The 15,605-nt window shown below is 40.1% G+C and overlaps 1 protein-coding gene across 4 annotated transcripts in view; it reads left to right on the forward strand.

Moving 5' to 3' along the window:
• Positions 1–1,883: 1,883 nt before the first annotated feature.
• LOC311084902 (uncharacterized protein) overlaps positions 1,884–15,605 on the forward strand; it is a 38,598-nt gene continuing 24,876 nt past the window's right edge. For all 4 annotated transcript variants that reach the window (XR_014606666.1, XR_014606667.1, XR_014606668.1 and 1 more), the window contains exon 1: positions 1,884–1,996. Coding sequence is in view for 1 of the 4 variants with exons in the window: in XM_084117192.1 (XP_083973318.1) it covers positions 1,980–1,996 (17 nt within the window). In the remaining 3 variants the exon portion in view is untranslated. The remainder of the gene's footprint in view (positions 1,997–15,605) is intronic.

The raw sequence follows: 15,605 nt of genomic DNA on the forward strand, positions 1-15,605 counted from the left end.
AGGAAATAAGGAAAGCGCAAGTAAATAAATAAAATCTTATGAACAATCTCATAACTGCCCACGCCTGAGTCAGCAGAAACCTGTTAGTGGACAAAGGAAATTTACACTGATCCCAGATGATTCACTCCGGCAGAGGCCAGGGTCACTATGGTGCTGCCCATCCCAGTCCAGCAACATTACAGGATCTCCTGCTCAGCTCAATAAAAGTCTACAGATTTATTATTATTTTTTTCTAATCTGTTTTATGTATACTGTTAATTTAACTCTTATTTTGTTTTTCTTATCTTAAACGTAAAATACAGAAAATACTCAGAATCAGAAAAATAATTTCTTTTCCCAAAATCCTGGAAAAACATTCACCCATTGCTGTACCTTTAATTTGTTTATTGAATTGATCTTGAAACAGAAAGAAGTTGTTATTCAATGTCCATTCTGTTAGTTGTAAAATAATACATGCCAGCGGCTTTTAAGTAGATGATCTGATCTAAATAATGTACAACTATTCGATATCCACTAAAACATGAATCTGTAGTTTCCATTTCCTTAATTATATTCAATACACGAGTTGTATCTTGATTAAAAGAAAGAAGTTCACTGATCATTGCATGGTTTAATACAATAATCCAGTTCTGTAATAGACAGATTCCCGCTAAATCTCCCTGGTGGATTTTCAAAACTTGTATCTATATTGGGAACATTTAAAATGGAGGAATCTATGGGTCTTTATAAAAAATAAAAGCAAATCACACTCATTTTGTGAAATCCATCCCTCATTTTTAGCATGTAGGTCTAATAAAATATAAGTCGGTTCGTTTTAAATTCTTTCTACTGGATTAAATGTCCGGAGCTGGTTCTCAGTTCTGTAGTTTTCGCAAGACTTCTTTAATAAACTGATCTCTTTCCCAGACCACGACTGCGACTCACTTGTCCGCTCTTTTTATTTACAAGATGATCGTTATTTGAAAACCAGTCCAGTCGCCTATAGACTACTTCCTCTTTTGAATGTGTCAGAAAGTCCACCCGGACCGGAAAACAGGCATCGGTTTCTGACGGATTTATTGTTTTTATTGCTTCCACAACACAAACAAAATCACAATAAAACAAACTAACAAACAATTAAATTATATAAAATACAAAATAAAATGAAAAATAAATCAAAAGGGGCTTTTTAAATTAATTTATACGTATGCAAAAGAGAAATCAATTTAAGGACTTTCTGGTTTTTAACAAATTTGTTACATTTAAATTGGATCATTTTAGGTTCATTGGAAATTTTTTATCAAATGAGGCTGCAAAGATATATTTTCACTCTATCTCATGTCTTGCCATATTGTTTGACAAGCTTGTCTAATACACATTTGATAGTTCTAAAACCATTGGAATTATTAAACAAGCTTCAAATGTTTGATAAAGAACTATAAGCATAATTTTAAGAAATGTCTTCTTTATAATCAACAATGTGAACATTAATGCTGCTCCCTCTATTACATATTAATATGTATATATGTGTATTACATTATTAATATATATATATATATATATATATATATATATATATATATATATATATATATATATATATATATATTGTTTCACAAAGAAAACAATTATTCACACCAAAATTAAATTTTAATCTTCAAAATTCTAAATGCATGAAAATATCCTTTTTTTTTTCTTTTCTTTTTTTTTGACCATATCAAAATTTTTGTTCCTGTCTAATAATTTAATTATTAATCTCCTGTTTAATAATTTGGGTAAAAATTAAATTTTTCTAATGACTATTTAAAAAAAAACAAAACAAAAAAAACACCAAGACTCTGGAGTTCAAAGTGTTAACAAATTTCCATTATAATCCAAGAAATGGATTTAGCAATGTGATGGCAAAAAAAGAAGGATATTTTTAGCCCTGACAAATCAGAGTTGCTACTTCCAGCAGACTGATGCAATATTTCCAGCTGTGCTCTCCCTGACATTGTTCAATGTTCATGCAAAAAATGTGAGTAATTATGAGAATATTGTTTAATCAACACTTTGTTGTTGTTGTGAATGTCAGATGTTTGGCGAATGTTTGAGATATGCAAATGACGATCGCGGATAGACGCTAATCCTGTTAGCCGCGTTATATATGATCACGTTGAGTTAACGTGCTGTTGTGTTGGTGTTATATGTTCCGTCATGCTATCTTATTATTTAATGTTTATTTATTAGCTGACAGTTGAGTAATCATTTGTGATCACTGTGTCAGTTAGTGATACGTTGTGTAGGCTACACCCAGCAAGACTTTTAATCGGAGACTCATCCAGTCCAGTCTTTAGCTGTGTCTATTGGCGCATAAATCAGACCTTTAGATCAGTGGTTTTCAAACTGTGGGTCGCACAGTGAGAAAAGGTGGGTCGCACAAAGGCACTCAGCTGCAGCTAAATTTACGTTACGATGAGTGAAACAAAACCAGTCCGATTAATGACCAAACGACTCTTGAGTGCGTTTTAGCGCCCGCCAAAGTGAATTTTTGTCCCGCCAAAATCTTATTTGATCGGTGAGTAATTAGATGAACTGCTGCGCTTGTCACAGTGCATGTTTAACTGAAAGAACGTCGAGCAGAGAGAGAGAGACTATCTCTCTCTCTCTCTCTCTCTCTCTCTCTCTCTCTCTCTCTCTCTCTCTCTCTCTAGGTTCGGAGCCAGGCGAAAGTGTAAACAAGACTTTACCGTCTCCAAACTAAGCGCTGTCTTGCTCTTTCTCTCCCTCGCACATATTAAAGGGGGGGTGAAATGCTCATTTTCACTCAATCTCCTGTTAATCTTGAGTACCTATAGAGTAATATTGCATCCTTCATATCTCCAAAAAGTCTTTTGTTTTATTATATTTTTTAAAGAAAGATAGGCTGTACCGAGTTTTTCCGGAAAAAAACGAGCGGCTGGGGGCGGGCCGTGCGGGCGGAGCTAAAGCTGTGCTACGCGCCGAGCTAGTGACAACACAGAAAGACATTTGTTCAACAGTTTTACTCACCGTTCGGTTCCAACCTATTTTTTTACAGTCTATGGTTCCAACGCACGACCGCGAACCTTTATCATTGTGACTGCTCGATCCTTAAGCATTAGACGATCTGCAAATCCGCCGATCTGGGCTTTGTTTATAAAACAAATCATCGTCGTAATGCAGGGAACAACAGTCTTACACAACTCCGTTTATGCTCAGGAAAACAAACTCCATCCACGGGTTCCTTAACGCTGGGTTCTTTGGGAATCTGTGCAGGGTTGTCTTGCCCTGGCAACCAAAAACACACTTCTTTGGTGACATTGACTTCCCAAAAGCCGGGCAGGGCGCTTTGATGGCGAACTGTTTTCACTCTCTTGCTCTGGTCTACGAGTGCGCGCGCGCCCGCGATCTTACCGGAGAAGTGCCCTTAGGACCCATAAAAGGAAATTCCGCTCTATCTTACGTAAGACAGAGCCATACTCGAAAAAAACTTTCCGAAACTTGTGACAAACCGGAAGGAGTATTTTTGGAACAAAAATACTCCTTCAAACGTACAACTTAGTTTTTGAAACTTTGTCCATGTTTAGCATGGGAATCCAACTCTTTACCAGTGTAAAAAACTCAGTATGCATGAAATAGCATTTCACCCCCCCCCCTTTAATAAATCAACATGGTGGTAAAAGGTCGGAAGACCAAAGTTTCATGTGGAGCATTCGGAGATTTTTTTTTTTCCTGAATTACTGCTGGGTGTGAATTGTGCTAAATAAGTTGCCTTATCTTCTCTGAAAAGCGTCCCAGACATTCAGCTGACATAAAACAACGCTTTAATTAAACGAAAAAAAAACTATCCAGTGATGAAATGTTTTCTGTGTTGACACAAATCTTGGATGTCCATGTCCTAACTGCTGGGATAATCACACAACGCGCACATGCACACGTCCAATTCGCGAACTAATGACTCCTTTGAACCGATTCATTTTAATGAATGGTTAAAACAACTGATCTTTCCAGCAGTGAACTCAGGAGACGTCTGAATCGGTGTATAATCAGTAACACTTTACAATAAGGTTCTATTTATTACATAAATTACATAAAAAGTACAGTTTGCTTACTCAAGCTTAAGCTTTAAAATAAATAAAACCCCTTGTTTTGTTTTTTTTGAAAAGCATATGAAATTTTTCCACACAGTGCTATCAAGAATCGATAAGAGAATCGTTAAAGAATCGGATCGACAATCAGAATCGTCAGTGGCATTATTATTATTGATAAAATCTTATCATTTCCCATCCCTATGTGAAGACGGTAAAAATATAATCAAACATTAAAGAACATTCATGTTTTTTTTTTAATGTTTTTTTTTAAGAATTAAAAGTTTAAAATATTTTGCTAACATGAGGTCTTGTCACTGTCAGTCTTTTTACATCAGTGCAAAACTAGGGTATATTAAGACCATCAGCATGCATTGATTAATCCCATGGCATGTAGCAAAAAAAAAAAAGAAAAAAAAAAAGTGCGACCAAATCATGCTGGTGCGACCAACTGAGAAAGTTGGTAGCACCAGTGCAAGTGGGTCTTGAGATTGATTATACTTGTCTAGGTGGGTCCTCAAATGAAAAAGTTTGGGAACCCCTGCTTTAGATAATCTGCGTAATGGTAGATTGACTTTCACTTTTGAAATATATAGGCTATCACTTGCTCTACTCCTGGTGGATCTGCCTCTTCCTCGTTTCGTCTTCCACATTCTTGTCTTCTGGATCTCTGATACGCTCTGGACTTGTTTTCTAAAAAAATCACTTCTGGGGAAAATCTACGCTGATTGTTCTTCGTCGCTATTAGGTAAATTAAAAAAAAAAAACATCTCTTCGTCAGTCTTTACGGTTTCTTTGAGATGATTTAACGGGGTACAACGAGCCTAAATGCGCCGCGGGGGAAAAGCGCTTTTGATTTGATTTTCCTCTGAACTTCTAAATGCATAAAAACGTCCAAAACATCCGCTTTTCAAAAGACACGTAGACATTTGACTGATCCTTGATGCAATTCTGTGCTATTTTGATATTGGCTATAGGCTACTGCTTGATGCTTTTTATTTTTATATATATTATTATTTAGTAGCCTAGATTTGACCCATTTAATCCAAAACATTTCCCAGAGATGACATGTATGAATCTGCATGGTATGTGTAATGATATTAAACAATCAATTTCAATTAGCCTATGTTAAAAAAAAAATAAAAAAAATAATGTATTATGTCTGGTCACAGTTGTGACCGGTATAGTATTACACAGGGAGTCTAGGTCTATTGTGTTAATGATTTTAAAAAATGATTAAATACTCGGTTAAATAGTTGAAATGAGTGTTTTATTCCATTAACCATGAAGTAAACATTGTCTGGCTCAGTTTCATAAAGGAAAAATAGCATTCCTATGCAGCAGTATGGCACAAATAATCAAATAAAATTATGACAAAATGACATAAATTATAATAAATTGGAAGATATATATTATAAACTTCAAAATAAACTGAAATAATAAATAACTCAATAAATAAGTACAAACAGACAAATTTAATATTTTTAATGTAATTAGCTTTTTGATTTGAACTTAAGTTGACTCTCAAAAGTTTGTGATTAAGAGTGAATGGAAATGACCTGTTTATATTAGACTCTGAGCTATATTGTACATTTAATAGACTGTGTTCTGCTATCAGAGCAACAAATACTGGCATTAGCTAAATTATTTCTCATTAAACATAGCCACATGCTTTATATTAGTGCAGTTATTCACAACCTATAACCAAAAGCTCTACGGCTCTAATACTAATGATCAAAACTTCACCATATCAGAAACTCTTTCAAATGTCAAACATAACTAAAGAGTTTCCCTTTACTCAAAAACACATAAAATAACACTTAATTTCAATATTTACTCTCCATTTCCAGCCATATGCAAAGCCTGCTGGGAACTAACAATAAATAAAACCGCATAATTGAGCTAATTCTCTTAAAATAAATAGGTAGCCCTTTTCCTTAATTTCATCAGCTTAATTGGTTCCTCAGTTCAAGCCTCAAAACTGGTAAGTTTCCTTACATTTTTAGGAAAACGTATCTCTTGGTGTTATTAGTGAAATATTCTCAATATTTTCTATACAACACTGAACCACAATTTTCTTAATTGTCACCCTATTTTTTTTAATGAAAATTACAAGACCCATGATTCATTAGATAGATAGATAGATGGATAGATAGATAGATACCACCAGTAATTGTGACCTTCTTCATTTATCTGCAGTCTGCCAACACAATAAACCATGAATTGATATCATTTCAATATGTATGTATAGATAATTTTGGAAGAGAATCAATGGTATAACCAATAAATCTACTAAAAGCTCTACAACACATATTAGATTAAACAATCAAACTGTGAGTGAACCTTTATTAATTGCAGAAGCATTCAGCCAGCACTTTTCTACAATTGGCAGCTCTCTGTCTGGTTACACTTACTCTGGTCTTACATCGACTCAGAATAGGTGTGGCAGCTCCTTTTGTTTTAAAACTATTTTTCCGATTGATGTTCAGCGGGTTATTGATAGTTTTAAGTTCTGGATGCAATGCTGGCCCAGATGGTCTGGAAATTAAGTTCTTTAAACTTGCCTCTCATGTTTTGTCATTTCCACTGGCTGACTTATTTAATTTATCTTTAGCATTTTGTGAAACACCCATATCATGGAAAAGTGCTAGACTAATCCCTCTTCATAAAGGAGGTGACACTTCAGACACCAATAATTATAGACCAGTCTCTATTATCAATAGTATAGCAAAAATATTTGAAAAACTAATATTTAATCAATTATCTACATATCTTATAGACTACAATATATTATCTCCATATCAATCAGGTTTTCGACCTAGCCATTCAACCACCACTGCTCTTTTAAAATTTACAAATGATATATTGTCAGCAGCTGACAGCAATATGCTTACGGGTGCTATATTTATTGATCTTTCAAAAGCATTTGATATGGTTGATCATTATCTTCTTTTAGATAAATTGTATGCCATTGGTCTTTCTTCAAACTCTTTATTATTTTTTAATTCATTTCTTCATAATAGAAGTCAGTGTGTTTCCTTTCTAGGAAGTCAATCAGATTTCAAGATCATTGATAAAGGTGTTCCACAGGGCTCATCCTTAGGTCCTCTCTTGTTCTCAATCTTTATTAATGATCTTTCTCAAATCTGTTCTGATTGTCAAATTCATTTATATGCAGATGTCACTGTATTATACTTTTCCAGCTCTGATATTTCACAAATTCAGTACTCTTTACAATCTGATTTCAATCTGGTTCAAGGTTGGTTTTCCTCAAACAAGCTTCTGTTGAACAAGAGAAAATCATATAATATGTTGTTTTGCATCCAACCTAATCCTTCGCTGTTAAGTAACTGGTCTATTAGCTGTCAAGGTTTAGAAGGAGAGAACCTAATCGCAGACCATTTGCAGACATTTCAAGGGTTTATTACTACACAAAACAGAAAACAAAACCCACGAGGGGGCAAAACAGGACTGAGGGTAGAACACTTAGGCTAAGACAAGACTATAAACAAGACTAAATACTGACTAGACAGGAAACAAACTCACAATTCTTCATATAAACAGGAATCAGACAATGTACTCACAAGACTGTATAACATGAAATGTTACACACACTATGTTTGACAATGAACCGACACAGGACAGAAAACAAGAGGGAATAATAGGGAAGCTAATGATGAGGGCAACAGGTGAAACTAATACGGTAATGATTACAAAACGAGGATAACAAGGGGGCGGGGTTACATGATGAGACAACGCAAGCACATGGCCAAACAAATGGCCATGTGCTGCACATGAAACATGGGCCTGTCATGATTCTGCCGCAAGACAAGAGAAAATCAAGAACTAGATGGCAGAATCATGACAGAACCCCTCCCTTAAGGAGCGGCTACCAGACGCTCCCTAAGGGAAACTAAACACGAGACATAACAGACTGTGACAAGGACACAAACCAACAAAACATGACGAATAACACTAATGGAAAAAATGAAAAAACAATCACAGGGTTAGGGTGAAAAATCAAAAACAATAAACAAGGCAGAGGAGGTGGGGGAAACACAAAGTCCTTGGGGGGCAGTCCAGGGTGGATGGGAGGACTGGGGGTCTTGGGCCTCCATGACGAGGACTGAGGACAGGGAATCCGGAGGGACTTGACTGGAGACGCATGAGGGGATGACCTGGGGGAAACAGTAGGCAGCTTGACAGGGGAGACAGGTGGCGACACTCAAACACGGACTCAACTAAACAAGGGGGCGTGGTACGGGAAACAAGGAGGAAGGGACAAAGGAGCACATGGCAAACACAAACAAAGACAGCCATGTGTTTAAGCACAACATAAACATAGATACATTAAACAGAGACAACACAGACAACGCTGCCAGGGCAAAACCCTGACAGTACCCCCCCTCTAAAGGAGGCCTCCAGGCGTCCAAAACAGGCAGAGACCATGGAGAGAACAACTGGGGTGGAGGGTAGGGCGTAGACATGGAAGGACCAAACAGACCAGGGAACACAAAAGGTGGCAAATGGCAGGTGGAAACAGAACCGGGGAAAAGATTAGGAGCAGAAAAAGGGGATACCGGCTTATAACCAGGAGACACAGAGGGTGGAATGGGAACTTGATATGGGGCACTTTGGGGACCAGGGACTGGCCTAGCTGGTCTGGGCTTCCAAGGGGGCTTGACAGACCTGGGGGCAAAGACAGGGCTGGTAGGATCAGGGAATGTCTTGGAAACAGATAAGGAGACTGACTCGGGGACGCCCTCCTGGGCTGTGCAGACATGCACGGGGACTGACTCAGGGACGCCCTCCTGGGCTGTGCAGACATGCACGGGGACTGACTCAGGGACGCCCTCCTGGGCTGTGCAGACATGAACGGGGACGCCCTCCTGGGCTGTGCAGACATGCACGGGGACTGACTCAGGGACGCCCTCCTGGGCTGTGCAGACATGCACGGGGACGCCCTCCTGGGCTGTGCAGACATGCACGGGGACTGACTCGGGGACGCCCTCCTGGGCTGTGCAGACGTGCACGGGGACTGACTCGGGGACGCCCTCCTGGGCTGTGCAGACGTGCACGGGGACACCTTCCTGGGCTATGCAGACGTGCACGGGGACACCCTCCCGGGTTGTGCACTCTGGAGCAGCTGGCTTGGAAACAGTGCTTCTTGTAGCACCAGCAGGGTCAGGGACAGCACCTTCTGTAGCATCAGCGGGCTTTGGGACAGCACCTCTTGTAGCATCAGCGGGCGCTGGGACAGCGCTTTTAGTCGCATCAGGGGGCGCTGGGACAGCGCTTTCTGTCGCATCAGCGGACTCTGGGACAGTGCTTTCAGTCGCGTCAGCGGACTCTGGGACAGCGCTTTCAGTCGCATCTGCGGACTCTGGGACAGCGCTTTCAGTAGCGTCAGCGGACTCTGGGAAAGCGCTTTCAGTAGCATCAGCGGACTCTGGGACAGCGCTTTCAGTAGCATCTTCGGGCTCTGGGACAACGCTTTCAGTAGCATCTGCGGACTCTGGGACAGCGCTTTCAGTAGCATCTGTGGGCTCTGGGACAGCGCTTTCAGATGCATCAGCGGGCTCAGGAAACGCCCTCTCTGTAGCAGCAGCGGGCTCGGGAAACGCCCTCTCTGTAGCAGCAGCGGGCTGGGGAAACGCCCTCTCTGTAGCAGCAGCGGGCTCGGGAAACGCCCTCTCTGTAGCAGCAGGGGGCTCGGGAAACGCCCTCTCTGTAGCAGCAGCGGGCTCGGGAAACGCCCTCTCTGTAGCAGCAGCGGGCCCGGGAAACGCCCTCTCTGTAGCAGCAGCGGGCCCGGGAAACGCCCTCTCTGTAGCAGCCGCGGGCTCGGGAAACGCCCTCTCTGTAGCAGCAGCGGGCTCGGGAAACGCCCTCTCTGTAGCAGCAGTGGGCTCGGGAAACGCCCTCTCTGTAGCAGCAGCGGGCTCGGGAAACGCCCTCTCTGTAGCAGCAGCGGGCTCGGGAAACGCCCTCTCTGTAGCAGCAGGGGGCTCAGGAACTAGTGGACAAGACAGGATTAACAGGCATCTCTAGGATCTTGACAAGACTAGTTAGAAGTTCAGATAAAGCCTCTGCAGCAATGACAATAGGCATCTTGGGACTGGGTTGTCTCTGTGGGAATGACATCGCTTATCAACGGCATGGGAATAGAACTCACTTGGCTTGACACCTCAGAAACAATTGGATCTGGGGCTTGGGAATGGAGAAATGTAGACTGTTCAGCACGTACCCTTCTCCTCTTTCTCTTGCGACGAGCTGATACTGCTTGCTGGGCTCTTTCTGTAGTATCTGTAGCCAACTCGGCCAACCCAGGCGGAGAAGCAGTAACCCTCGTAGAATCAGCACTGACTGAAACAGATTGAGCAGGCTCTGAAGAGACAGGATAGTTCTCGTTAGTAACAGGGAAAACAGAGGTTAAGTCGACAGACTCAGAGATGACTGGAACAGGCGTAATTGACTGAGGGAAGACATCGGTTGACTTGGCTGTGTCATGAAGAACAGATGGAGACTCAGATCTTGAAGTGACCGGGAGTGACATAATTCTCTGAGAGATGACTACGGTGGATCTGACAGTGTCTTGAATAACAGACCGTGACTCCGATCTTGGAGTGACTGGGGCTGGCGTTATTGTCTGAGAGGTGACAGCGGTTAATTTTACTAAGTCTTGAATAACAGTTAGTGACTCAGATCTTGAATTGACTGGCGTTATTGTCTGAGAGGTGATAGCAGTAGATTTGACTGTGTCTTGAATAACAGATGGTACCTCAAATCTTGAAGTGACTGGAACTGGCATATCTGTCTGAGAGACGACAGCAGTTGATTTGGCTGTAGCTTGAATAACAGATAGTGAGTCAGATCTTGAAGTAATTGGCATAGTTGACTGAGAGATGACAGCAGTTGACTTAGCTGTGTCTTGAATAACAGATAGTAATTCAGATCTTGAAGTGATTGGGACTGACCTGGATTTCTGAGAAGTGGTGGGGGTTGGTTTGACTGGCTCTGAGGTTGATGTGGTGATCTGGACTGCCCTATTCCGTCTGGATCTCAGTCTTCTCGTAGAAGCCAAAGGAGGATCATAAATGTGACGAGACAGGCGGGGAAAGTTGAAGGCAGATGCAGGTGGGCTTGGCGGCATTCCCCACTTACTGCGATTACCAAGGTAACTAACGAAACCCCAGAAATCCAGAACACGGAGAGAATCCATCTCCCATGCAGGCAAGGGGTCATCCAGGCAGGAGTTAAAGATATCCTTGAGAGCTGCATCATTATAATCTAGCCCCCTAGACCAGGTCCAAAACATCTGGGCAAAGCCCCCAACTCCTAAGCCATCCTGGCGAAGAGCGGTGAGACTACAATGACGGGCCATTCTCTCTTGCATGTTGGCGGGTGGCAGGACCTTGATGCTCATCCTGCTGAGTCCTGTATTGGCCAGTTCGTTCTGTTATGGATCTGTGAAGGAGAACTCAAATGCAGGATGACAATTAACAGCTTTATTGATAAACAGATGACACGACGAGGTAGGAGAAGGTAGCAATCCAAACAATAGGTAGAGATGAGACAATGCCAACAGCAGAGCAGCAGATGTAATGAGGTATCCGTAGGCTGGAGTGAAGATATGGCAGATCAGAGTGAGACCAGAGGTAACCAGCTAAAGCCAGACAGGAACTTCTTACAGCTTGACTTCTTACAGCTTGACACTCAGGTATCTCAGGCTCAGAACAGGGCTGCTTGCTGGACAGGACTTGGACAGGACTGGACCAGGACTGGAACAGGGAAACAAGACAGAGCCAATGGCAGTAAACAGAGCACTAACAAACTTCTACAACAAAACACTAACGACTTAAGAGGAACGATACTGTAGTGATGTTACATATGACACTGAAGCTTCGATGCGCGTATCACATAAGCGACACAATTTGTAGTGAAGCCCCGTATCGAGGCGTGTATTGGTTTACTAGAGTCACGTGATTGATGACAAACGAAGCCTCACTTTCTGACCAGTCACGTGCGCGTTTCGCTTTGGGTGTCAGAAGGCTCGAACTTCAGATCGTATTTAACGACTCATTGTTGCCTCAGTCTGGTTGATATTTACAATTATTGATATTGACATTTAATAACAGACGATCCTATCAGACAATGTCCTTATTCATTGTGTGTGTGTAGAAAGAAAGAGAGAAAGAGAGAGAGAGAGAGAGAGAGAGAGAGAGAGAGAGAGAGTAGGCCTACATTAAATCTTATTGAATCATACGCTTATAAGCTATTATATTTTATTGTCACACTTTAATGGGAAAATTAATTTATTTAATGAACAAATCAAACACAAACATGTAAGGCATTTATTTGTACACATAACATTGAAACTATGGAGTGTGTTGTGGTTGCTTCATCTGCCAGAGCTTCTAACACAGGCTTCTGGCTGCTTTATTTTAAATAAGCACCAGATGGCGCTGTTCTCGACACTCTCGAAGCTTTGAATCTTTTCCCGGAACAGTCAGGGGAAAGCCTCAGTGATTCATGAGGCTTCATTTCCCCATCCCTACGATACTGAGACACAGTAGTACTCTGAAGTACAACATTTAACGAACTGGCAAATACAAGAGGGAAAGAGCAAACATATAAAGGGAGCTAAGAACATGAGGAACAGGTGAACACACTCAGACAAACAGGGACTTAACGAGGAGACAGGTGCTAACACTCAAACACGGACTCAACTAAACAAGGGGGCGTGGTACGGGAAACAAGAAGGAAGGGACAAAGGAGCACATGGCAAACACAAACAAAGACAGCCATGTATTTAAGCACAACATAAACATAGATACATTAAACAGAGACAACACAGACAACGCTGCCAGGGCAGAACCCTGACATTAGCCTTCTTGATGGAACAGCAATAGATAAAATTGAAGAACTTAAATATCTAGGCCTCTGGCTTGATTCCCAGCTATCTTTTAAATTTCATATTAATTCGATTACTAAGAAAATATTTGGGTGTCTGAAATCAGTTTATCGTTCTGCTGACTGCTTCTCACAAGAAGTCCGGAAAAGAATTATAACACAACTTATATTCCCAATACTGGACTATGCTGATGTGATTTATGGTAACACCTTTGAAACAAATCTCTATCCTCTTAATGTATTATATTATAGTCTTTGCAGATTTGTGCTCAGGTGTCCTTATAGAACCCATCACTGTCTAATGTACGAGTCCTTGAACTGGCCAGCCCCGAAGTCCAGAAGGCAACTCCATTGGTTAACACTTATTTTCAAATGTATTCATTTTAATTTTCCTTCATATCTGAAAGATCTTTTAATCCCTTTCAGCTCTCATTATAGCCTAAGGCACTTGGACCAACTGTTTCTAGTTACACCTAGAATCAGTAAAGAAATTGGTCGACGTGCATTCAAATATAAAGCTCCATCAGATTGGAATAACCTTCCTTCTTCACTTAGGTCGATTACTTCTTTTCATATCTTCAAATCATCTCTAATCACACATTTTCAAACATCCTGCTTTTGTTTCTGAACTGTTTTTAGGACTCACATTACTCACTGTCCAGTGTACCGTATATATATTGTGTAAAAATTAGATGGTATTGTATTCTTTATTTGTGCATGCAAGCAGATGTATTTATAAGGGGGTGTATAGTATGCTTATGTGTACAAATGTCTACTTCTATTTTTCACAGAGGGATTTTTATTTTATTTTTTATTTACTTATTTAGGGGCTAGTTTCGGGGAGCATTGTTGGAGAGTGTGTGGGTATGTGAGTGTGTGTATGTCTTTGTGCTTATGTGTTTGAAATTATCTTTAATATTTACTCTTTATTATCTTGTATTGTTCGTTATTATTGTAAGGACCCCCTTGAAAATGAGATGGTACATCTCAAGGGGCTATCCTTGAAATAAAGAATAAAGAATAAAGAATAATCCTTTCATAATGATGTGTGCAAAAAAAAAAAAAAAATATGAGCTATTCAAAAATGAACTTCGAAAACTCAGCTGTCATTTCTGATAATCACTTTGATAATCATTGTGTTGAGGCAATCCCCCGAAATAAATGTGTGTGGTTACATGACTATACCCAATAATGTTAGACCTTCCCAGAACTCATGTGGACATCTTAAATTAGCCTAATAAATGAACATGTGCTGCATATGCTTTTTAATATCACACTAAAATATGTAAGGAAAAACTGCGGTCACAATTGTGAAGTGGGATTAAATGAGTTAAGTGGCAAATGAGAATCGATAAAATTGTTGAATATATTTTGAGACAAAGGTCTCAATGATTTTCATGTTTTGTTCAAGGTCAGTTTGACAGTTCAACAGTTTTTCAATAACAGAAGAATATGTAAAACTATAGTAGGGTAAAAAGCACATCTGCTGTCGGGCTATTCAGATAGTAAATATCATATATTAAGTTGGGTATCCACCTTAGAGATAATTAACCAAGTATTTAAAATGAAACAATATTTAAAAAAAAATATGATATTAACAAAATATAATTTATTGTTACCACTGTACATCTATAAATTATTGTTGGATCTCATTCAATGCTTTAGAATCTTTACTTTTTAAAATAATTTTGTTTATGATTGTTATATTAACATATTTTAATGACTGTAAATTTATTGGAAAAAAATGAGTTTATCAAATAAACCATAAATAGTACAAACTTGATAAAGTGGTTGTTTTGAACAAGTATTAACTTAAACATTTATTAAAACACATTAGCTAAAGTATTTGCATCAATACTGTGTGTCTTTTACCCCATTCCGGTTTTACCCAGTATGTATGTGGGGTAAAAAGCCCCCCTCATACATTTATATGATTTTGTATTTGATTTATGAGTTACATATGAGTTTTATGATTGATTTTAACACAAAATTGTGTGTGTGTGTGTGTGTGTGTTTGATATGTGAAATATATTAAGGATTCTGATTTATTTCATCGTACTTTTATGTATCGCCAGCAGCCATATCACCCTGTAGCAAGGCTGGTCTCCCACTGAAGCTAAGCAGGGCTGATCCTGGTCAGTATCTGGATGGGAGATCTCCTGGGAAAACTAGGTTGCTGCTGGAAGAGGTGTTAGAGAGGCCAGCATGGGTCGCTCACCCTGTGGTCTGTGTGGGTCCTAACGCACCAGTATAGTGAACAAGAGTTTCCTGACTCATGTGATCATTGTTATTGTCAAAACACCAGATACATCCGTACTTCGGATGAGAAGTTAAACCGAGGTGGTGACTCATTATGGCACTTGTAAAGAGTAGGGGTGTAACCCTGGTGTCCTGGCCAAATTCCTTCCATTGGCCCTTGCCAATCATGACATCCTAATCACCCCCATCCTTTGAACTGTCTCTGACCCTCTCTCCTCTCCACCAGTAGCTGGTGTGCGGTGAGCGCACTGGCGTCGTTGAACTGTTGCTGCTGTTGCATCATCCAAGTAGATGCTCACACTAGCAGTGGTTGAGGAAAGAAACCTATGATTGTAAAACACTTTGGGTGTACAGTAGTAGCTACAC

This window comes from Abramis brama, assembly GCF_963993115.1.
Source record: "Abramis brama genome assembly, chromosome: 6".
In the NCBI taxonomy this organism is placed as follows: Eukaryota; Metazoa; Chordata; class Actinopteri; order Cypriniformes; family Leuciscidae; genus Abramis; species Abramis brama.